The 25,104-nt window shown below is 43.1% G+C and overlaps 2 protein-coding genes across 5 annotated transcripts in view; both read left to right on the top strand.

Annotated features, from left to right (window-relative positions):
• Window positions 1-14,667, top strand: LOC120064321 (probable peptidyl-tRNA hydrolase 2). 2 transcript variants are annotated; one of them, XM_039014823.1, is made up of 7 exons: window positions 1-115; window positions 5,148-5,270; window positions 5,497-5,568; window positions 5,720-5,794; window positions 6,138-6,235; window positions 6,487-6,601; window positions 12,607-14,667. In XM_039014823.1, exons 2-7 carry the CDS (start codon window positions 5,160-5,162, stop codon window positions 12,691-12,693), a joined length of 558 nt encoding a protein of 185 aa, XP_038870751.1. In that variant the 5' UTR covers window positions 1-115; window positions 5,148-5,159; the 3' UTR covers window positions 12,694-14,667. The 2 variants fall into 2 exon arrangements, with proteins under 2 accessions (XP_038870751.1, XP_038870742.1); XM_039014814.1 differs by having other exon boundaries at window positions 1-186.
• A 2,058-nt stretch (window positions 14,668-16,725) lies between these two features.
• Window positions 16,726-25,104, top strand: part of LOC120064304 (histone-lysine N-methyltransferase SETD5-like) — a 50,717-nt gene continuing 42,338 nt past the window's right edge. For all 3 annotated transcript variants that reach the window (XM_039014801.1, XM_039014793.1, XM_039014784.1), the window contains exon 1: window positions 16,726-17,163. The gene's annotated coding sequence lies outside the window, so the exon portion shown is untranslated. The remainder of the gene's footprint in view (window positions 17,164-25,104) is intronic.

Genomic DNA, 25,104 nt, shown 5'->3' with positions numbered 1-25,104 from the left:
CCGTGCTCAAAATGGTGTAAAGAGGGAAAACCACAACACGCCCATTTTTGAATGAACAAGTAATCTGCAGTCAACAACCTGGCTTCTTCGTAGTGAAAGGACTGCGTGAATACTGGTTTGCAAATTTGCACTCCCATCCCACTAATTCACAGGGATTATAGCTAACACGCTATCTAGGCAGCGCAGGTAGGAGTGGCTGGCGCAATTTTACACTGTAAACTAGCTAACGTTGGCTAGCCAGAACTTGCAGGAAAAATAATACATAGCAAACAAATGCATGTTAGCTAGCTAGGTAACTAGCTAAAACATAACGATGTTTAGTTACAATGTAGAAAATGCAATCAGCTATTAGTTAACGTTAATGCGTGCTGCTCAATAATATTACTGTTACAACGCATGCTACTAGGTACTGTAGCCAATTTAGTTGGTTGGCTAACGTTACGGTTTGTTTTCTATTTCATGGTTGACATTATTTCACCTCGGTGTCTTGTTTATCACCGTTGGCTAACTAGTTAGATGTCATCCCACAATCGAGCTGCCAATTTGTAAGCGATATAATTAGTTTCATGCCATTATATGAGTAACTAGCTAGATAGCTGGCTAACGTTAGACACGACTTGCTCTTCTCTGTCGGTAACGTTAATTGGCTAACGTTAGTAATTTACCTAACGGACGTTAGTTGCGTGCGTTGTAGCTAGAAAGCTATCGTTACCTGGCTATGTTAGCTTCCTCGACGTAGCTACTTAGCTGGCTAGCTGTAGACCACTGATGTCTGGCTAACTACACAATTTTGATTTAGGTTGCTAGGTAGCTATGATATCAGTTAACTAAAGTTAGTTAGTGAAACAGCTGGCTAGTTACGGGGTGTCTTACCTAGTTGTCAAGAGACTAGCCATCAGGTTGAGAATGCCCTGATGCCGGCTAGTCTACTTGGATGAGAATGCCCTGATTAGGATTGCACATTTTGGGGAATATTCAGAGGTGTACATTTTCCGTGTGAATTAACGAAAATATATGCACATTAATATTAATACAATTTAAATTTGATGTTTTTAGCATTGGATATATTTACCATATCATATGGAGACAAACATAAACATTTTACCGTATCATAAGTAGACATAATTGCAAATGATTAAATCCTTCCAATAGAAAAACCCCCCAAACAATTTAGTTCCCGAATTGAACTTTAATTAAATGAGTTGACTCTTCACATGGGATGTATTTGTCAGCCTGTTGTGTGTGTTCCCAAACAAGGACCAGTTGCGCTCTGAGGTGGCTGATGTTGGTGGGATTTGGAGGATGATGGAGGCAACAAGGGAAAGAGCCTCAGATCCACAGAGTCCCTTCCACCAGGTGGCTGATGAGATATGTTGGCACGACTGCCATATTGCATCTCCATCCCAAAGCCCTTGCTTGGAAGTGTACTTCTCCAGACTGCCAAGAACCATGCCCTCATCCAGGCCAAGGTGGCGAGACACGGTGGTGATGACACCATAGGCACTGTTGATCTCTGCACCAGACAAGATGCTCTTGCCAGCATACTTGGGGACCAACATGTACACTGCGGCGTGTATGGGCTTCGGGCAGAAGTCTTCACGCTTTTTGATGTATTTCAGAACTACAGTTTCCTCTGCGTGGAGCAACAGTGAAGTGGGCAGGGCAGTACAGATTTCTTCTCTTACATCTGCAAGCAGAGTCTGAACATCACAGGATGGCATTGTCTCCCTCAATCTGTGCGATGGCTACTTCTATAGGTTTCAGGAGTTTCAGGCTGCTTACCACACTCTCCCCAAATACATCATCCAGGAGGATCCTCTTGATGGGGCTGTCCATCGGCAGACTGTGATATGGCCATTCCTTGGAGAGACTCCTTCCCATCCAGGATGACAACACCACCCCAACGGGTGTTGCTGGGCAGCTTCAATGTGGTGCTCTTATTCTGCTCACTTTGCTTGGTGAGGTAGATTGCTGCTATAACTTGATGACCCTTCACATACCTAACAATTTCCTTGGTTCATTTGTAGAGTCTATCCATTGTTTTCAGTGCCATGATGTCCATGAGGAGCAGATTCAATGCATGAGCAGCACAGCCAATGGGTGTGATCTGAGGGTAGGACTCCTCCACTTTAGACCAAGCAGCCTGCATGTTTGCAGCATTGTCTGTCACCAGTGCAAATACCTTCTGTGGTCCAAGGTCATTGATGACTGCCTTCAGCTCATCTGCAATGTAGAGACCGGTGTGTCTGTTGTCCCTTGTGTCTGTGCTCTTGTAGAACACTGGTTGAGGGGTGGAGAGGATGTAGTTAATTATTCCTTGCCCATGAACATTCAACCACCCATCAGAGATGATTGCAATACAGTCTGCTTTCTCTATGATTTGCTTGACCTTCACTTGAACTCTGTTGAAATCTGCATCCAGCAAATTAGTAGATAAAGCATGTCTGGTTGGAGGGGTGTATATGTGGCAAGGAACTTAAAGAAATCTCTTCCAATACACATTGCCTGTGTGCATCAGCGTTGAACCAGTTGCATACACAGCTCGAGCAAGACATTCATCTGCATTTCTGACTACATTCCTCCATTGAGTCAAAAAAACTTCTGATTCCAGGAGGACCATGAGCTGTTGCTATCGATAAGATGTCTGATTCATAATGTTCACCTCGAATAGAAGTAGAGGGACTTTTGTCAGAGTTTGCTTGTTGTGAGTGCTGAGGGAACTTTATGCACTTGGCCAGATGATTCTGTATCTTTTTTTCATTTTTCACATATGATTTGGCACACTATTTGGAAATGTACACAGCTTTTCCTTCATTAGCTGCAGTGAAATGTCTCCACACATCAGATGGTGCCTGTGGCATTTTCCTGTAAAGATTAGGGGAAGAAAATGTAAAAATACCCAAATACAATTCCATGAACAGATAAATAGTTAAGCAGTTAGATTAAACAACTCCTTTTGTGAGATAAATGTTTTAAAATGAAACATGTATGGAAACAGGTGAATTAACACTCCTCAGCAGGCTCAAGCAAGCTAAAACCCACATGGTAGTAAAAACTAAATAGCAGAAATTGTTAACAAGTTAGAAATTATTTCAACACACTTTGCTGTAGGCTACTGTTTACTAGTAAACAAAGAATCATGTATGTCATATTAAATACACTGCTCAAAAAAATTAAGGGAACACTAAAATAACACATCCTAGATCTGAATGAATGAAATATTCTTATTAAATACTTTTTTCTTTACATAGTTGAATGTGCTGACAACAAAATCACACAAATTATCAATGGAAATCAAATTTATCAACCCATGGAGGTCTGGATTTGGAGTCACACTCAAAATTAAAGTGGAAAACCACACTACAGGCTGATCCAACTTTGATGTAATGTCCTTAAAACAAGTCAAAATGAGGCTCAGTAGTGTGTGTGGCCTCCACGTTCCTGTATGACCTCCCTACAACGCCTGGGCATGCTCCTGATGAGGTGGCGGATGGTTTCCTTGCATTAGGAGGAACCCAGGGCCAACCGCACCAGCATATGGTCTCACAAGGGGTCTGAGGATCTCATCTCGGTACCTAATGGCAGTCAGGCTACCTCTGGCGAGCACATGGAGGGCTGTGCGGCCCCCCCCAAAGAAATGCCACCCAACACCATGACTGACCCACCGCCAAACCGGTCATGCTGGAGGATGTTGCAGGCAGCAGAACGTTCTCCACGGCGTCTCCAGACTCTGTCACGTCTGTCACGTGCTCAGTGTGAACCTGCTTTCATCTGTGAAGAGCACAGGGCACCAGTGGCGAATTTGCCAATCTTGGTGTTCTCTGGCAAATGCCAAACGTCTTGCACGGTGTTGGGCTGTAAGCACAACCCCCACCTGTGAACGTCGGGCACCTCATACCACCCTCATGGAGTCTGTTTCTGACCGTTTGAGCAGACACATGCACATTTGTGGCCTGCTGGAGGTCATTTTGCAGGGCTCTGGCAGTGCTCCTCCTTGCACAAAGGCGGAGGTAGCGGTCCTGCTGCTGGGTTGTTGCCCTCCTACGGCCTCCTCCACGTCTCCTGATGTACTGGCCTGTCTCCTGGTAGCGCCTCCATGCTCTGGACACTACGCTGACAGACACAGCAAACCTTCTTGCCACAGCTCGCATTGATGTGCCATCCTGGATGAGCTGCACTACCTGAGCCACTTGTGTTGGTTGTAGACTCCGTCTCATGCTACCACTAGAGTGAAAGCACCGCCAGCATTCAAAAGTGACCAAAACATCAGCCAGGAAGCATAGGAACTGAGAAGTGGTCTGTGGTCACCACCTGCAGAACCACTCCTTTATTGGGGATGTCTTGCTAATTGCCTATAATTTCCACCTGTTGTCTATTCCATTTGCACAACAGCATGTGAAATTTATTGTCAATCAGTGTTGCTTCCTAAGTGGACAGTTTGATTTCACAGAAGTGTGATTGACTTGGACTTACATTGTGTTGTTTAAGTGTTCCCTTTATTTTTTTGAGCAGTGTATATTCACCCCACCCAGTATTGTTATCACAACTTAACAGAACCCATGTAGTCCTTGGCTCAGACAGTGTAGTAGTGTGGGCTCAATAGCATCTCATTAGTGTGCAAGATCTTGAGAATCAGCTGCACATGTGATGGAAGAATGCACTGTGTGTGCCGAGGGTTGCAATTCCATTGAATTGGATAGTTTAACCAAAATATGCCATAAGACATAGAATTGCCTTATGTGTATCTCACAAAAAAGGTTCAATGTTATAAGCTAACATTTTATGAATTTAAGCAAAATTCATGGAAAATTTCTGAAATTCCCGAAATTTACCGGAAAGTTTCCAACCCTTTGCAACCCTAGCCCTGATGGCTTGTCTACTAGGATGAGAATAACCCTGATGGCTAGTCTACTAGGATGAGAATAACCCTGATGGCTAGTCTACTAGGATGATAATGCATTATGGTTCTCTGGCTGTGCCTCAAGCCTAGTTGAACAGGAAATACAGGCACCAAAAGTTAATAATTTAACATCATGGTGCTAGTCTTTTAAATTAATTGACACAGCTTGTGGAGAACTACGCTAAGGTGTATATATTGAGTGTTTTTTGAATGGTGCACCTTATTAAACTAACTCTAATCCAACTAGCTCCAGCTAACTATGGAGCCCTCCGACCAACAGACAGGCCCAGACTCTGGCTCTCAGGAGGTCAACCCTGTGTACCTACAGCAGCTTCGAGAGCTGGACATCCCAGAGGAGGCTGCCAAGCAGGTGGGTTAATTTACTGTATACAGGTGCTCTTGCATTTCCTGAGATATGATCTGCAGTATATGTCAATTTTATCTTGGTTCTGCATTTAATTTTCTAATGCAATATTTATATTTATCTACTTACTAAGGCATTCATAATGACTGTAAAGAGTACCATAGCTATGATTGACATGTCTAATCCATCCAACATAATTTTCTGACATTTTCTATGTTTCTACATCCCGCAGGCACTCTTGCACACCCGAAATGTGTCTGCTGAGGAGGCTGCCATGTACTACTTCAACAAGCTGGAGAATGAGGTACCCATAAGATAGCCTTAGTCCGCACAGGTACACTTTGGTACATTACCTCTCCTGTATTGTGTCTGAGCCCACCCTGACTGTCTCTCTCTCTCTCTCTCTCTCTCTCTCTCTCTCTCTCGCTCTCTCTCGCTCTCTCTCGTCCCCTCAGGAAGAAGGAGACGACGACCTCATGTTCAAGATGGTGTTTGTGGTGAACATGGACCTGGCCATGGGTGTGGGAAAGGTCAGTTTGAAGACAGGGGTTGGAATGTGTTTTGATTTTATTTGCCAGTTTAAGAAAACCAATGCATGCATTGTGAACGTGTGACAGGAATATCACAAAGTCAGACTTATTGCCATTGTGGTCCCTAAATTACATGGTGCAAAAACATTACATAGCTAGATATGATAGATGTTGTTTGGCTAGTATGCTTGTTGTGGTGTAGTTTGTTCCAACATAATGGCCCAGTTTGCCCCTGTTGTTTTTAAATGAGAATCACACCTCACACTCAAAGCTAATACATTAAACTTTAAAAAAAAAAAGATTTCTGCTTACTCTGAAAGTGTTTGGTGTGTGTGTTGTGTAGGTGGCTGCGCAGGTGGGCCATGCGGCCGTAGGGCTTTACCAGGCCCTGCAGGAGAAGAACAGCTGGAGGGAGATGGCCTGGAAGTGGGACCATGGCGGGTAAGGAACTGACTGGACTGGACCATTTTTTTCATGAGGGCTTTACTGGAGCAATACCATAATCATATGTGTTACTTGAGACTCCATACTGCTGAACAAATTGGATCTGATCAGGTTAAGAACGCCAGACACTTATAACGCCATGACGATAGCTGGTAATGGCAATACCACTATCTGGCTGTTCTATGTGCCGGTTCAACCTGCTGTCGATGTTTGCCACAGCAGGATATCTGTGTGTTTGTGGTGTGCAGGGCGAAGAAGGTGGTGTTGCAGGGGACCAACATGGCTCACCTTTTGGAGCTGCAGGCCCTGGCAATGAGCCTTAGTCTGCCCACGTATCTGGTCCAGGACGCCGGACGCACCCAGGTGAGACGTGCGGCTACACGGCAGCGGTTTCAGGACCTAGTTACAGACCCAATGCGCCACTATTACGGCTCTATGGTAGCACTGCTGCACCTGCTTACAGGCACACAGCCCCACCATGACTGTTTCGTAGCTCCTGCTTACAGACACATGCACCAGCATTGGGGGTCCACAGCAGCACCTGCTGTGTTACGTGGAAGCCATTTAGTTTCCACGTAACACTATAGTGTCTGCTTTCAGGGGTACGCCCAGCCATTATGATAAGTATTGAGTTTGAACGTAGTATACCCATCTGGTTTGAGGAGTTGGCGAGATAACTTTGGTCAACTCTGAGTTCAACTTGGGACAGCCGGTACCACAAAAGAGGCTCACCGTATAGCCAGGTAAATGTATATGCTTCAGAACTAACCTGCTCTGGGGCAAGCTAACTAGGGGCTAACTCTGTTTATGAAGTGTCTGAGACGTGTGTTGAGGACCAATGAAATCAGATTCGTTCCCTCTTGCGAACATTGCGTCATCAAAGGTGACAGATTAAATATTTAATTAATCAAATTGTTTGTGTAAAAAAAAAAAAAACTTAAATACCTATCACATTACATATTTAGTAATGACAGCGTGCATTTGAAAGTTCCCGTTTTGTAAAACTTCTGTATGACATTATACAATTGTTTTATCCATAGGAGTGGGGGAAAAGGTGCTGTGTATATTGATAAGCACATGAGACGGCCTTAACGATACCTAATAAAATAAAACACTTATAATAGCCTATTTCAAATCATAGCCTGCTAAATGTGCAATAACTTTTTTTGTAACCAAGATTTTTTATTTAACTTTTGGTATTATAAAATGGGATTAGACGGGGTACATAAATATTACAATGGGTTTGAGAAAATAAGAGTGCCTTCAAAGTTTTCATCCCCCTTGACGTATTCCACATTTTGTCACAGCCTGAATTCAAAATATTTATTTATTTACTCACCCATCTACACACAATTCCCCACAATGACAAATTGAAAACATGTTTTTAGAAATGTTTGCAAATTTATTGAAAAGGAAATGCAGAAATATCTCATTTACACCCATGAGTCAATACATGTTAGAATCAACTTTGGCAGCGATTATAGCTGTGAGTCTTTCCCAGAAAGTCTCAAAGCTTTTAACACCTGGATTTTACAATATTTGTACATTATTATTTTTGAAGTTCTTCAAGCTCTGTCAAGTTGGTTGTTGATCATTGCTAGACAGCCATTTTCATGTCTTGCCATCAAAACTAACTAGGCCACTCAATGTATACAGTAAATTAACCCATTCAATGTTGTCTTGGTAAGCAACTCCAGTGTATATTTGGCTTTGAGTTTTAGGTTATTGTCCTGCTGAAAGATGAATTTGTCTCCCAGTGGCTGTTGGAAAGCAGACAACCAGGTTTTCCTCTAGGATTTTGCCTGTGCTTAGCTCAAAAAAACTCTCCAACGAGCATACTCATAACATGATGCAGCCACCACCATGATTGAAAATATGAAGTGTTACTCCGTGCTGTGTTGGATTTGCCTGAAACAGAGCCTTGTATTCCAGACATAAAGTTAATTTCTTGCCCACGTTTTTTGCAATTTTAATTTAATACCTTATTGCAAACAGGATGCATGTTTTGGAGAAGAAAAAATTCTGTTCAGTATTCCCTCTTTTCACTTTCGTCATTTAGATTAGTATTGTGGAGTAACTACAATGTTGTTGATCTATTCTCAGTTTTCTCCTATCACAGCCATTAAACAGCCTTCCTCAACAGCAACTTGAGTTAGGAAGAGGACGCCTGTATATTTGTAGTGAAAGTGTAATAAGTTTAATAACTTCACGCTGCTCAAAGGGATATTCAATGTCTGCTTTTTTTTTATTTTGACCCATCTACATTGGAAAACCTCCCTGGTCTTCATGGTTGAATCTGTTTGAAATTCACTGCTCGACTGAGGGACCTTACAATTATCTGTATGTGTGGAGTACAGAGATGAGGTAGTCATTCAAATTGTTAAACACTATTGCGCACAGTGAGTCCATGCAATTTACGTGACTTGTTAAGCACATTTTTACTCCTGAACTTTATTTAGGCTTGCCGTAACAAAGGGGTTGAATACTTACCGATTCATTTCAGCTTTTCGTTTGTAAAAATGTCTAAACATAATTCCACTTTGTCATCAAATTTTATTGGTCACATACACGTGTTTAGCAGATGTTATTGTGGCTGTAGCGAAATGCTTGTGTTTCTATCTCTGACAATGTAGTGATATCTAACAAGTAATGGCTAACAATTTCACAACATACACCGACTACACACAAATCTAAGTAAAGGAATGGAATTAAGAATATATAAATATATGGACGAGCAATATCAGAGCGGCATAGACTAAGATAGAATAGAATAAAGTATATACATATGAGATGAGTAATGCTAAATATGTAAACATTATTAAAATGGCCTGTGATTTCAAGTCTATGTATATGGGCAGCAGCCTCTGTGCTAGTGATGCCAATTTAACAGTCTGATGTCCTTGAGATAGAAGCTGTTTTTCAGTCTCTCGGTCCCAGCTTTGATGCATCTGTACTGACCTCGCCTTCTGGATGATAGAGGGGTGAACAGGCAGTGGCTCGGGTGATTGTTGTCCTTGATCTTTTTGGCCTTCCTGTGACATGGGGTGCTGTAGGTGTCCTGGAGGGCAGGTAGTTTGCCACCGGTGATGCGTTGGGCAGACCCACCACCCTCTGTAGAGCCCTGTGGTTGCTGGCGGTGCAGTTGCCGTTCCAGGTGGTGATACAGCCTGACAGGAATGCTCTCAATTGTGCATTTGTAGAAGTTTGTGGGTTTTGGGTGCCACGTCAAATTTCTTCAGCCTCCTGAGGTTGAAGAGGCGCTGTTGCGCCTTCTTCACCACACTGTCTGTGTGGGTGGACCATTTCAGTTTGTCAGTGACGTGTACGCCGAGGAACTTGAAGCTTTCCACCTTCTCCACTGCGGTCCCATCGATGTGGATAGGGGGGTGCTCCCTTTGGTGTTTCCTGAAGTCCACGATCATTTGTTTTGTTGACGTTGAGTGAGGTTATTTTCCTGGCATCACACTCCCTGAGCCCTTACCTCCTCCATGTAGGTTGTCTCATTGTTGGTGATCAAGCCTACCGCTGTAGTGTCGTCTGCAAACTTGATGATTGAGTTGGAGGCGTGCTTGGCTACGCAGTCATTGGTGAACAGGGAGTACAGGAGGGGGCTGAGCACGCACCCTTCTGGGGGCCCCAGTGTTGAGGATCAGCAAAGTGGAGGTGGTGTTTTCTACCTTCACCACATGGGGGTGGCCAGTCAGGAAGTCCAGGACCCAGTTAGACACAGGGTGGAGTTCAGACCCAGGGCCTCGAGCTTAATGATGAGCTTGGAGGGTACTACGGTGTTAAATGCTGAGCTGTAGTCAGTGAACAGCATTCTTACATAGGTATTCCTCTTGTCAAGATGGGATAGGGAAGTGCAATGGCGATTGGATCGTCTGTGGCTCTATTGGGGCGGTAAGGAAATTGAAATGTCTAGAGTGACAGGTAAGGTAGAGGTGATATGATCCTTGACTAGTCTCTCAAAGCACTTCATGATGACAGAAGTGAGTGCTATGGGGCGATAGTCATTTAGTTCAGTTACCTTTGCTTTCTTGGGTAAAGGAACAATGGTGGCCATCTTGAAGCATGTGGGGACAGCAGACTGGGATAGGGAGTGATTGAATATGTCTGTAAACACACCAGCCAGCTGGTCTGCGCATGCTCTGAGGACGCAGCTAGGGATGGCGTCTGGCCCGGCAGCCTTGCCAGGGCTAACACGCTTAAATGTCTTACTCACGTCGGCCACGGCAAAGGAGAGCCAACAGTCCTTGGTAGCGAGCCGTGTCGGTGGCACTGTTATCCTCAAAGCGGGCAAAGGTTTTTAGCTTGTCCGGAAGCAAGAATTCGGTGTCCGCGACTTGGCTGGTTTTCCTTTTGTAGTCTATTGTCTGTAGACCCTGCCACATCTCGTGTCTGAGTCGTTGAATTGTGACTCCGCTTCGTCTCTATAATGACGTTTTGCATATTTGATTGCCTTGCGGTGGGAAAACTACACTGTTTGTGTTCTGCCATATTCCCAGTCACCTTGCCATGGTTAAATGCGGTGGTTTGCGCTTTCAGTTTTGCTCAAATGCTGCCATCTATCCACTGTTTCTGGTTTGGGTAGGTTTTAATAGTCAGTGGGTACAACATCTCCTATACACTTCCTGATAAACTCAGTCACCGTATTGGTATATTCGTCAATATTATTCTCGGAAGCTACCCAGAACATATCCCAGTCCGCGTGATCAAAACAATCTTGAAGCGTGGATTCTGATTGGTCAGACCAGCATTAAATAGTCCTTAGCACCGGTATTTCCTGCTTGAGTTTCTGTCTATAGGAAGGAAGGAGCAAAATGGAGTCGTGGTCAGATTTGCCGAAAGGAGGGAGAGGGAGGGCCTTGTAGGCATCCCGGAAGTTGGAGTGGCAGTGGTCGAGTGTTTTAGCAGTGCGGGTACTACAGTCAATGTGTTAGAACTTCGGTAGCCTTTTTCTCAAATTGGCTCTAATATCCCCAGCTACAATAAATGTGGCCTCAGGATATGTGGTTTCCAGTTTGCATAAAGTCCAGTGAAGTTCTTTGAGGGCCGTCGTGGTATCGGCTTGAGTGGGGGGGTACTTGGCTGTGACTTATTTTTATTTTATTTAAGCTTTATTTAACTAGGCAAGTCAGTTAAGAACAAATTCTTATTTACAATGATGACCTACCCCGGCCAAACCCTAACCCGGACGACGCTGGGCCAATTGTGCGCCGCCTTATGGGACTCCCAATCACGGCCAGTTGTGATACAGCCTGGAATCGAACCAGGGTCTGTAGTGACGTCTGTAGCACTTAGATGCAGTGCCTTAGACCGCTGTGCCACTCAAAAGCCCAAAACACCGCTATAACTGAAGAGAATTCTCTTGGGAGATAATACGGTCTGCATTTGATTGTAAGTTATTCTAGGTCGGGTGAACAAAAGGACTTGAGTTCCTGTATGTTATCACAATCACACCATGAGTTGTTAATCATGAAACATACACCACCGCCCTCCTCCTACCCGGAGAGAGATTTATTCCTGTCTACGCAATGAACTGAGAACCCAACTGGCTGGACTGACTCTGACAGTATATCCCGAGAGAGCCATGTTTCCGTGATGTCTCTCTGGAAAGAAACCCTCGCCCTGAACTCGTCAACTTTATTATCCAGAGACTGAACAATAGCGAGTAATATGCTCGGGAAGCGGTAGATGTTGTGCGCGCCTCCTACGTCGGACTAGAAGACCACTCCGAGTACCTCCGCAGGCGTTTTTTGGGGGTCTGCCTCTGGAGTCAGTTCAATTGCCCTGGGGGGTGCAAACAAAGGATCCGCTTTGGGAAAGCCGTATTCCTGGTCATAGTGCTGGTGAGTTACCGCCGCTCTGATATCCAATAGTTCTTCCCGACTGTATATAATAACACATTTTCTGGGCTAATGGTAGAAATAATACATTAAAAAAAAAAAAGCTGCAAAGTTTCCTAAGAGCTAGAAGCACGGCAGCCCTCTGTCGGCGCCATTTTATGAGATGGGGTATTGTGTGTAGGCCAGTGACACACAATCTCAATTTAATAAATTTTAAATTCGGGCTGTAACAGAACAATGTGGAAAAAGTCATGGGTTGTGAACATTTTTGAGGGCACTGTAAAAGACAATACAGCAGAAATGTGGGGCTCACAAATTCTGTAGAGGACGGGGGGGTGCAATTCATTCAACATAATAAACAATATGCATCAGTTAATATTAAGGGGTTCTCTATTGAGATTAAATTAATGAATGCCTAGTCTTCCCTGCCTTCCCACACACTTGTTGTTACAACCTATTCCTCGTACCTCCTCCCCACAAGGATGCTAGTCTAAATTATATGACCTCCTGCCCTTTTGCCAGGTGGAAGCTGGCTCGCGCACCATCCTGGCCATCGTTGGGGAAGAGGATATGGTGAACAACGTCACTGGAAGTCTGAAGCTGCTCTGAGGGACTTAACCGGCTGTGGAGGTGCAGGGCCATGTACTGCCACTGGGGCAACCAGCAGAGGGCAGCATCCCCTAACAGCGAAAGGGTCTCAACATGCAAGCGCATAACAACATAAAGAAACAAAAAAGAGGAAAAAAGAAACAACCAGACATGACACCACCACCAAGACGAACACACTCAGCCATTTTTTTTCTTGTTTCCTGTCCGATCCACTGACTGGAGAAGAGATGTACACAGAGCTGCTTAGGTTGAGAGGAAGGGACTGGTTCCCCGAACTGACCATGTTGATGGCAGTTTGAACAACTTTTAGTGTCTACTTGTATCTTTTTTTTGATTATGGAGTTTTGCTAGTTAAGGGAAAGTCCATTACTATATGAGAGAATCATATCCAATTTTTATAAAGGTGTAAGTCCATGACAATCTTAATTCCATCTCCCAATTTAAGATATGATTTTAGCGTTTGAAAAAAAATCAAGGATAGAACCTAGTCTTTTGGTGATTGTTAAATACTGTTGTCATAAATTCAAGGAGCGAAATATGTAATTGCAATATCCTTTTAGATCCTTTAGGATACTGCATTTTACATTTACATTTAAGTCATTTAGCAGACGCTCTTATCCAGAGCGACTTACAAGTACATACATTCATACTTTTTTGTACTGGCCCCCCGTGGGAATCGAACCCACAACCCTGGCGTTGCAAGCGCCATGCTCTACCAACTGAGCCACACGGGACCTACTGCTTGGGAAGAGTGCTTTACTGATAATTTTATACATCAAAGAAATAGTAACGGTAAGGTGTATATGTATACATTCTCTTCCAAATACCATGTCCCTTATAATCTATAACACTACATACTGATGTCAAATGTCCATCCATTGCATTTATGTGCATCTGCTTAGGCCATATATAATGTGGTGTGCCCATTTGAGATAAAGGGCTCATCTTTATCTGTGCCATTATAGCACTTTGACAACATGGGCAGCGCCATTGAGGCTAGAACCCATAGGAATCCCCACCCAGTTGACTACTTTGACTACTTCCAAATGGCGGAAGCATGGAAGCCCTCAATGGTGCTGCCCATGCTACAGGCTTTAGGCCGCTAGAGGTCTATCAGTCGCTATGGGTGTGCCATCCTCAACGTTTCGCACAATCACTGTTGGACTTTGTTACATAATTTTTGGTGTTTTTTACATTTATTTTATTTTTGTGTTCTTGCAAAAAAGGATACGGTCGACTTGAGGCTCACTGAGTTATAATTCCTTGACTGGGGGCTTGGCAGAAATAACACTGTATTTGGTGAATAGGATTTGAGTGTAAGGAACTCATTGTATGGGTCAAAATAAGTGACAGTGCTGATGCTTGCACAGTGCCTGAGCGCATGTACTTTAGCTGACTATTATGGATAATAGTTTACACAAGTGAAATATTTGTGTAACTGCTTTGAGGGTAAATGTGTTAGCACACTGAAGCTAGCTAGCTAAACGGTTGCGCTGTGAGTTTTTTTTTTTACCAAACCGGTACATACATTTTAAGATGGCGTAGCAAATACAGGTTAACATTTGTTAAGGACCGCTTAAAGAATAATTGATTCTTGCACTTACAGTCTTCAACATTTGACTAACAGATACCTAGGATATATTGTATGTTTCTGTTAAAACAACTCTTTGTTCATTACTATAAAACATAAATTGTATTTTGTGGGCATGAGATTCCATTTGGGACCATAAATGGCTCCGAAGTCTTACTAAATATGGAAAAGGCTTATATGAATGATTTAAATGGAAATTACATGACTTGCATCTAACAGTTACTCAAATGAAATGTTTTTTTATTATTTGTGTTAGAGACCATGCAAAACCCCATGGCTGCATCCATGTTAATGTGTTAGGGCTTTGATACCTTCCAGTGTTACAAGCATTTGTTCATATTAAAACCAAGGAGACAATTAGAAATGACTCCTGACCAAGTGAACTGATTTTTTTGTTTGTTTTAGTTACGTGATCCGTATAACACTTATGTTTTATGTGAACATATCTACCCCAACACAATGTCGTATGGCACAAAATTACTTTGCTGTTTTGCTTATTGTATTAAAACTATTAATGTTGGAAGTTGTGCCCTGCCACGTTTGTAGCCTGTTCACCGTATTTACAATAGAAGTATTGGCGAAGGCACTCTATCTGGAACGGTTGCTGGGAAACTTGTACATCGTCCTTCAGAAGAGATCTTTAATCACGTGAGGGCTACAGAACAAAGGTTATCCTGTCTACACTTACCCAACTTCCCAAGAACAATTTACAAAACACAACCTGGGTGCGTCTTTCGGTTCGGTAGAGGGGTGTGAGAACCTGGAAACCAGTGTGGAATTATTTGTTATTGTGTTATTCTGTTATATTTGGGTTAGAATGCATTCTCATGAGTTATTTGGTAATAGAGGTTTACGGGAGCCCATCATGTCTAGCTTGTTTTATGTATTGAGCTACCCTCGAGAAAATGTTGTAAATGTACCAGTCGTATATCTGCAGAGCTAGGAAGCTAAATAAATTAACAAAGCCGGTGCCAATTACGTCAAGGGTGTAGGAATGGTCTGCCCTTCCCCCAAATCAATCCAAGCGAGGAATAAAACCAAGATGTCGTACAATCTATCTATTTTGGAACTTTAATTTCTGTTCACTGAAATGTACACAGTTGAACTAAACTGTAAATCGCTCTGTATAAGACCGTCTGCTAAATTAGTAAAATGTTATAGAAAAGGGGGAAAAAACGAAAGAACCCTTGATTTATTCAGATCACATAATCTTCGTTTTCATCGTGCAGAAATAGACAGTGTATGTAAGGTCTCAAATTGATAATTTATATTCACAAAAATGTACACAGTTTAACATCTTTATTGTGAGTTTGTGGTTACATTTTTCACCTACTGTCAAAATGCATTGGGTTCGGAACAATTCATCTGAGTAAAAGTAACAATTTATACATTTGAGAAGCGTGAAAAAACAGCGTTATATAGTCTAGCCGTATTTCCACTTCCCACCGTTGCAAAAATAATGACAGTAGCGTGATCACTTTAGCCAATCCCAATTATTCTCCCAGGTCTAATGACGTCAGAACAAATTAAGAAGCCGAACGCTTAATTACATCCTTTCTTCCTCAGACGCAGTTATTATTTATTGTTTACCAATGAAGGATAATGGAAGCGGAATCTGTAACATTTCATCCATTCTTTGGATGTGCGTAAGAACAGTATAATATAGCCCAAAATCAAATATGTTTTACTGCTATGGAATGTGTTTTTTTTTATAAGAAAATACGATCTGCTCGCAAACATTGTATTTTCGTGCAGTTAATGAGCCATTCGAATAGATAGCATTTTCGTGAAGCGTATCAATGGTTATCCCCACTCAAGTGTGGAGCGACTGAATTCGGGCTGGGCAGTAGGTGGGACCAGAGTTAATACATACAACCCTGGTCAATTTCCCTGCCCAATCCCATGTCAGATCGATCATACAAGCGCGCCCGATACCTCATATTCTGTCGTATTCCCTTTTATGGGGCCCCGTAGACCCCGTTTAGCTAAAATTGGATACTCTAATGATTAGCTCTAAATGCATGTAACGAAGTTGTTTTCTCTTTTCGTTGAGCAAACACATAAAACATTCAAGCAATATAATCCTTCTATAAAATAATGAGAGAAAAAAATCCACGGCTTTTTCATTTAATTACTTGAGCATTTTCTTCGTACTGTAGACACGGGTCCGCTTTTTGTATCAAATTCTCTGCCAAATCCATCCATTCTACCGTCACTTGCTCTCACTCCTGTGTGCCACCACTACACATAGCAGAATCCGAATGTGCTTCCACACCCCTCCTAGAAGAACGTCACGCCCTCTGCGTAGAGAAAATCAAAATTCGTCGCCCAATCGCTTGCTCATACAAACTAATAATATATAGGAGGCAGGACATCGGCGCAAAACCCGCCCTATTAATCAGCCCCTGCATCATCGCTTGGGAAACCCGGTGGCATGGTTGTGTGTCACTTTCGCTGGGACCCGCGTTCGATGCCGGTGAAGGGGGATGGGTGCCACTGCGAATGTTAGAACCCGAGACAGAATCAGAGCCCTGTACAACATAGAGCAGCATATACCCCTTTATAAATATAAATTGTAAATCATATAAAACGCCATAATAAATGGATCCAAGCACCGGGGATTCAACATAGACACGCGATGGAAATACGGTGCCCAAGCAGGACAGGGAATTAAACTTTTAACCTTTGCGTGGGAGACATAGAGAAGTTTGTTTCCTACCCCGGGAGAGGGAGCTATCTTGGGGAGCAAAGGATACAGGAGACGCCGAGGCCGAGGTGGAGGCCTACTGGTCTAGTTCGATTTGATGTTGGAATACTCGAAGATCTGCAGACAACACAGGAGGATATTTTATTTGTGCTGGGTTGGAATGTCTCACTAGGTGAGTGGTTGTCATGTTAAATGTGTATTTTGGGGGGTTGGTCAACTTTTCAATGTTTTAGTTTAAACGCATTGAATTGCTTTTTATCTTTCAGTATCATAACGCCATCAATAGAAATTCTGTATCAGTAAGCCTGTTCTCTAGCTAATGCAACTGTCACTTTGTTGTCCTTCATGGGGTAGTTTAAGTCTTTCATAGTTTAGATTCCTTTGCTAATATTCCTGATGTTGTCTAACGTCGCAAAGCAGTTGATGTATGCAATGATTATCCTTGGTTTTGGCCAGGTCCTCGTGCAATCCATGTAATTTAGCTAGCCGCATTCATTGGAATTCTTTGGTAGTTAGCTAGGCTTACTAACGTTACCTAATATCAACACTATGTATTCTTGTTTTATGATCACCTGAAACATTGTATTCTTCTGCATTTGTTAGTTTAATTGAACTAACGTAAGCTCAGCAATGAGTGCATTTTATTTAGGTACACCATTTCCATAACTGTTACAGAGGTTTCAACTTCTAATGGTTGGTTCCCACGATGACTGAGCAGCTGAATATTCATATCAAGATGAATATCCATCTTTCGTTTTTTTGTTCTCACTACATTGAGTATAGTCTACCTAAAAATAGGAAATCTAGCTAGCTGTTAACTATTTGTAGCTATATACCTTTTCCCCTTGAAGTGACTGTCCACTTAGTAAGTGGTTTTATACTACAACTAGCCAACTACATTAGAATAAACCACGTTTCAAGAAGACATTCTTAGTAGGTTCCATGGGACCCTGGTTTGGTGTTTATTAGCTAGTTAGCTAACTATATGAGCTTGTTAGCAAAATTGGCTAGATAGCTAGGTTGCTTACAAGTTGATTGGCTTGCCTTAGCAAGTTGATAGTGTGGGTGTAGATGGCTGTGGTTTGGAATCATCAGTTTGATACAAAGTTGCATTTCTTGGTAGCTAGCTCTGCATTTAGGAGCAGCCTTGGACGAAAATTAGTGAGGGAAATGTCCTCAAGGAAGTTAACTAGTTGACTAGGCTAGCAAGGATGTTGCTAACTTTATGGACATTTTCCAGTTGATTGTGTACTCACTTGATTCAGTATTTCATTATCAGTCTGAGTTGTGAGATGGTGAATATAGCTACGTTTGCTGAACATGTTTACAGTTGTGCTTACATTGAGTTAGGCTATTCTGTTATTTATTCCAAGTTAGCCAATACTGTTAGCCTAACCCTAGCTACGTTTGAGTTCAGTGTATTAGCCTTGTGGTGTAAAAAAATAAATGTAGGCTATATAAGATTGGGGAAATAACTTTTTCTTTGTCGATTCGAGCTAATAGAAAGCCATATCTCATATCTCAATAGTAGTGATTTGCTTTTCTCATTCTTCTCCACCTCCCCCATCTACCAACCCCCAACCTCTGGTGGAGAATAGAAATGGGTGGTATTTTTGAAGGGAGCTCGCGTTTCCTTTTTTAGCCTCCATTTTTATTTCAACAAGTGAGTCGGAGCGCTAGAATTGTTGCGCGAGAATGGAATCGCTGTAGACTCGGATGCTGATGCTGAGCTCTGTTTTTCTGCGAAGTTGATTCAACACTGTTTTGGCCTGTTTGATTGTCGGTCTATGTTGGACAATGCCCTGGTAATGACACACACGATGAACTCGACGGGCAACTGTTTCACTTAGTTGCCACCAATGTAGTCAGATTAATCTTTCCTGTCTTTGTAGAGAGTTGATTTGGACAAGCCCTCGCAGTTTATTTTTAGCTTCACCCATGGCTGGCCTGGATCTTTCTTGTTGTTGACGTTGGCCTAATTGTAAGATCAGTAAGAAGGCTTACTGATCTTAACATTTAATTTTGTATACTGGCTGGCAGCCGTTAAAATGTTTTACTTATGCATTGTTACAATAGTAAAGGGCCATTGTGCGTTGAGCTTATGTTATATAGTTTGCTAAATTCATTTGGACGCCACAATCGCTGCCCTCCCTCATCGTTGCCTGAGTTATTTGGGTAAACTCAGCTGCCCCATGTAGACTCCATGAGGTACAGGTAACTGCCAAAATAAAGGAAACACTTGAGTAAATGAGGGATACAAAGTATATTGAAAGCAGGTGCTTCTACACAGGTGTGGTTCCTGAATTAATTAAATAATTTACATCCCATCATGCTAAGGTTCATGTATATAAAATAAAAAAACAGTTGCCCATTATTTTGGCTACCATGGCTAGAAGAAGATATCTCATTGACTTTGTGAGAGGGGTCTCAAAGGAGCATAGGGGGCTTAAAGAGTGTGTCTCAATCACTAGATATCAATTCAATTGGACACTTATGGGAGATTCCAAATGATGGAACATTTTCATAGAAGATTAGTGTCGCATCCCTCCAATAGAGTTCCAGACATTTGTTGAATCGCCAGAACGACTAGTGGTGGCGACTAGTGGTGGCCCAATGCTCTATTAGGACATGTCATGTTGGTGTTTCCTTTATTTTGGCAGTTACCTGTACATGCGCAGTCTGTTGCTCCCAGAGCAGAGAGTTGGCTACAGTGAGAAAAATAAGTCTGTTTGATTTCCTCCCAGTTTTGCCTGTGTAGGCCAATCTGGAACCGGATGTGTGACGACCTAGTCAAAGCGAATGTGTTGTGTACGACTCAGTGTTCAACGTGTCATTACCTAGTCCTCCTTTGGAATAATAATACGAATTTGCCATGTTTTCTACAAATATTCTTCAAATGTCAAAGTTCTTCTACAAATGAAATGAGTGTATAATGGTTAATTTGTCCGTCCTCATTTCAACCCAAGTAGATGAGCTGCTGTAACGTTTGGATACATGTACTTTATTTGATGGTATAGCAAGGTATGCTGCTGTTGATTAGCTCTGCTTAGATTCGAAGCCTTCGGTGTCACAACACAGCATGATAGGCCTACACATCAAGAGCTCCTGTTTTGTATAACCGCAAAATAGTCAGTCCATTTTTTCAGATTGTCAGGAATAAAATGGTAAAACTTAAATGTCACCGATGGACTGGTGATTTGATGAAACCGTTTGGCTATCCACAACCTTAGTTGTGCGGCTACCATGACCTTGCCAATTTCATACCGAATAGGCGGGATTGAAATGTGTTGGTTGCTCTCGAAGCATGCCGGTGGTAAGGCGCACAGAGTAGAGACTTATTTTGATTGGTCCCGGCGCGCATTCTCTGAATATGTTTTCCTGTCTTTTAATAGCCTCGCCGCTGCCGTTCTGGCCACTCATAACCATTTGAAACATAAGCCCCCCACACTCCCCCTGGCCCGACCCTTGTTATCTAGAACAAACGGTGTGCTCACCAAGAGAGACAAAGACAAGCACACAAGCCCCTAAGAAACGCAGAGAGAATTGGGACATGGACACACAATGGCTCGCTTTCTTAACCCAACCTGCAAATATTGTGAAATGTCCACATGGTCTACTTGACTTGTTCCTTTTCTATAACCTGCCTCATATAGCCTACCATTTTGCATTTTTAGGCGCCTCTTACACAGGGTCACCTTGTGAGGGTAAAACACTTCCCACCACCCGCGTAACATAAAGAATTTAGCCTACATACATGTAACACACAATCAACATAAAGGAGGTAACGTAGGAGTCATTCAGAAAGAGAAAATGGCTTCTGTACACTTGTGTTTTGCCTTGGCAAGCTTATCTTCGGGAGTACTGTACTGTTGAATAACATCTGCTCGGATTTCCTTTGCTTTATTGTGTGTGTGTGTGTGCGCGTGTGTGTGGGGAGGCTGTGGAATTCCCCCCAAAAGTGGGCCTCGCTAACTTTCAGAGATCTGAAGGAATGTGTGGACCGGCAAGATTAGTCTGGCCTGGTTTTTTGTGGTGTTCCTATTAAAGTGGATAGATGGCTACACGCACACAGCTGTAAAATAACAACAAGTGATCATTACTGTTGGTGCAACAATGTGTCGTTGAACTAACATAACACCAATCCATGGAAGGGGAGGTTGTTTCTCAAATGTTGACATAGTTGCATCTTATTTGGATCACCTTTGTGTGTGTGTGTGTGTGAAAGAGAGACAGGCAGGATGCTGGCCGGTTTTCAACAAAGGAAGACAGGATCCCAGCTCCGTCGTGCAGACTACTTTAGGCCGGGGGGGATGTGGCTGGTTGTTAGGAAGAGCAAAGAGAGAGAGTGGGGGGAAATTTGCCCTTTTTTTTTTAGCTACCCCATTTGTATGCTGATGACACTTCGATTCATTACATGGAGGGCAGGTGTGTCCATTGACATGGTAATGCAGTGGTGAGTTTCTGCTTATGCAGAGCACAGTCACTGTTTTGAATGTGTCATTATATGGCCAGTTGGACGGATTGAATTCATGGCTCAGAGAATTAATAAGAGAAGCTTGGTTGTGTCTGAGAGACTGTGGTTTCACTTTAGCTACCTCCTTGTTTGGTAGTGATTTGAAATGGCTTTCAGAATGGTTTCTTCTACACATTTATTCCCAGCAGTGGGGGGGGGGGGGGCGGGGGTTCATGGAGGAGGGTGTGTCCCCCCCCCCGGATAATTTTTATAAATGACTGGAGCTCATTTAAAAATGATTAACATATTGGACTGTCCATTATTTGTGTGGGGCTAAAATGTTTGAATTTGTCCACCGCAGAGTTGATTTAAACTCTCCCCCACGTGAGATTCCGACACATTGCCAAGTTTACTTTCTTTGGATAGCCTAGCTCACGCGAAAATGGCTAACGTAGGCCTAACCAGAGAAATGAAAGGCAAGGTTATGATAAGGGTATAGGCTACAACACAATTGTGGAAACAGGTGCTGCATGAGTGAAATCCCCTGTTTGGAAGGACAACGGTGTGGTAGATGGATATACCGCCTGCACAAAGTGCAAGCAGGTAGACCTATTTTGTTTAAGCTTATTCAGTGATCCCATGAATTCAGGCTTTCGTTCATTAGACCATACGCAGGCCATATAAAGTGTAAACCGATGTGACTACTAAAAGTTTGAGTTGCCCACTAAATAAATGTAGCCTATTTTTGCCGGCTATATTAGGTGGCGGTCGTAACTTGAATACGCCTCGAGAGAGATTTCTCTCACATAGATCACACAACAAGCCGTCTATATAGATAAAATATTCTACTATGGGGTTGTCAGTGTCAGTTGTCAGTGTCCGAGTACTTTTTCTCTCTAATATTCCATATTTTTGGGGCATGGTGGCAATGATTTTGGTGCAGCGCCACAGCTAAATGACTGCAGCGGAAACACTGGCTTTCAGTTAATCCATTATCTCTGCTTCTTTTATTAGGAGATTGCTATGGTTGCTTTTCCTGACTGAGTCTATACCTTTTTACTGACTGGACGATAGCAAGAATGTGGTTAGTACTGTACATGCTGGATATTGATTGCTTTTGCAACATTGTTTCGCTCATGTCCATGTCAGTGAAGGTTGCCTGCATTTGAATATGTGTTTAAGGGTGTGTGACTGCCTGCGTATGTGACTCTTTCCCTCCCTCTTGCTATGTCTCTTGTTCCTTCACTTGCTCGCTCTCTCTGTTTCTCTCGCTCTCTTTCTCTCTCTCTCTGCTCTTCGGCAGCTGCTCTGTGTTGTATTGCTGGCTCGTCTTGCACAATGGGGTTAAAAAAAAGTCGCTGTGACGCCTGGCTCTCTGGTGCCCTCTGATTGGCCCAGGCGCTCTGGAGTTGCTCCAATGGGGCTTGCCGATTCCTCAACTCAGCCATGGCACTGGGAGAGCAGTGTTGCAGAGGGCTCTGCTGGGTAATTCTGTTGTGTGGCGAGGAGCAAAGCTTCTTGGGAAAATAATGGAGGGGGAGGAGGAAGAGGCTGGGGGAAAAACAAGGCCAGGAGAAGCGGGCGAGTGAGCTACGTAATCATCTCACACTCTCTCCTCTCTCGTTCTTTCTTGCTGTCTCCTCACGCCCTCCCTCCCCTTCTCTCATGTTCTCTCTTCTCTTTGGTTTTCCGCCCTCATGCTCTGTCCTTCGCTCTCTGTTCTTTCTCTTTCGTTCTTTCTCTTTCCGCCTTGCTCTCCCACACAGGCAGTTTCTCCCTTCCTAGTTTTTATTTATTCATACATTTTTTTCACAAAAGGCTCTGATTAATGAAGAGACCTGTTGTGTATGGCAGAGACAAGCTTTTCTTCAGGGAAGAAGAGCTTGGCCATGTTCCCCTCTCTTATGTGGCAGGGACAATAAAACAAGCTCGAGTCCCCGAGTACTGACACATTTGCCTTGGTCAGGTGAAACCATTGCAAAACCATATTTCTGACTTGTGTGTTTACACAAAGGGTGTTGTTGCACCTCAGAGAGCAAATGAGGAAGATGAAAGAAATAGGAGTTTGGCCGCTCAACACCTCTCCACCCACTGCAGCCTCGTGAAGGCTGCCTTTTTTCAATGCCCTTTTCCAGAGTTGCTACATGTCTCCCTCCCCCCTCCCAAAACTGGTTATGGTTGTATTGAAAGTTTGGCAGCAGTAGATGTGTGCACTCTGTCCTGACCACAATCATGCAATGGTCTGATTTTTGTTTTTGTTTTCACTCAGCCATGCTTACTTTATTAAATACTGTATGCTGTCGTTTTTGGTTCCTGTTTAAATCATTGTATTATTGCATTTCCTAGGCCCCGAACAGAATATACTTTGTGGGAAGCAGACACATGGGCTAAACCCAGGAGCTCCCAGGCATGTAAAATGGCCTCTCTGTGATGCTGCCTCTAGCCTAGCGTTAGCATACGTATGTGTGTTGTGATGAACATCAGTGCGAGGTGGCACAAGGGCTGACCCGTGTGTGTGAGACACACACACACACACACACACACACACACACACACACACTCTCTCTCTCAGGGGGAAATTACACCCTCGACACCCAGGAAGCCAACGAGTTCAAACAAATGTAGCTAGCACGTACATTTTTGTTCAAACAAATGTAGCTAACACGTACATTTTTGTTCCAACAAATGTAAGAAAGTAACCGCCCCGTGATGAATGTCGACTGGACTCACATTGTACGGCTCCATTCACAGCTAAGCTAAGCCGATTTGTTAGCTTAGACCTCAGAACGTCGAGAAGAAGACTTTTTTTATTTATTCAATGAGCAGCTCTGATGTCTCAGTCTGACTAATATAAAGTGATAGGGCAGGCTAGGATATTGTGTACCCAAATAGACACCCCTTCCCTTCCTCCCTTTCCTCTGTTGCCCCAGTGGACAGTGGCTTGGTTTGTTTGCTCCCGAAACAGATGATTGATTTTGTGTACTGGCCCTTCTGTCGGCCTGCTCTCTTCCCCTCCTCCTCCTATGGCACTCTCTCCCCCTTTGTTCTCCATTGTGTCCTTCTCATCCCCAGTCTGGTCCCGGTCCATTCAGACAGCTGGACATTGTTGTGTTAATGGAAGGCTGCAATGTGTTCCTCGCCGCCTGACCGCACGGCATGAGAACGGTCAGATCATGATGGCGGCATAATGATCTGACGACACACCGGCTGACCAAAATTTGACTGGAAGTCGCGGTTTAGTCATTCTACTTTTTCTTTTGTAGTTTTTGCTGGCTCGACGATGTGACAATATGTCAAGATCGTGATATCAGATGTTGAAATATATCATTAACTAAAAAGGATACTAAAGTTGGGACTCATACCATTTCGTGGGATTATTATCGTGATAGCTCGTCTCTCAGTAGTATCCCATGTTTACTTTCAGGGGTTGCTTTTAGCAGGAGGCCAGCTGGTGTCCTATCTGATGTAGACGTTTTTTCTTGTGAGACCAGGAGACTGTCGATGTGGGGAATAATTGTGTTGTGCGTAGAGCAGACGGTTGTTGTCACGTAATTGCATTTTTTTTTGAGGGAGCAGCGGGTGGTGGATATTAGATTCAAAGAGGGTAAGAGAGATGGAAGAGCCGATATAATGCAAACTGTACTTTCGCTCCTGCCCTTA

The sequence above is a fragment of the Salvelinus namaycush genome, chromosome 2 (genome assembly GCF_016432855.1).
Source record: "Salvelinus namaycush isolate Seneca chromosome 2, SaNama_1.0, whole genome shotgun sequence".
Lineage (NCBI taxonomy): Eukaryota > Metazoa > Chordata > Actinopteri > Salmoniformes > Salmonidae > Salvelinus > Salvelinus namaycush.
Note: the sequence above shows the minus strand (reverse complement) of the source record. Positions and strands in the feature narration are given on the sequence as shown.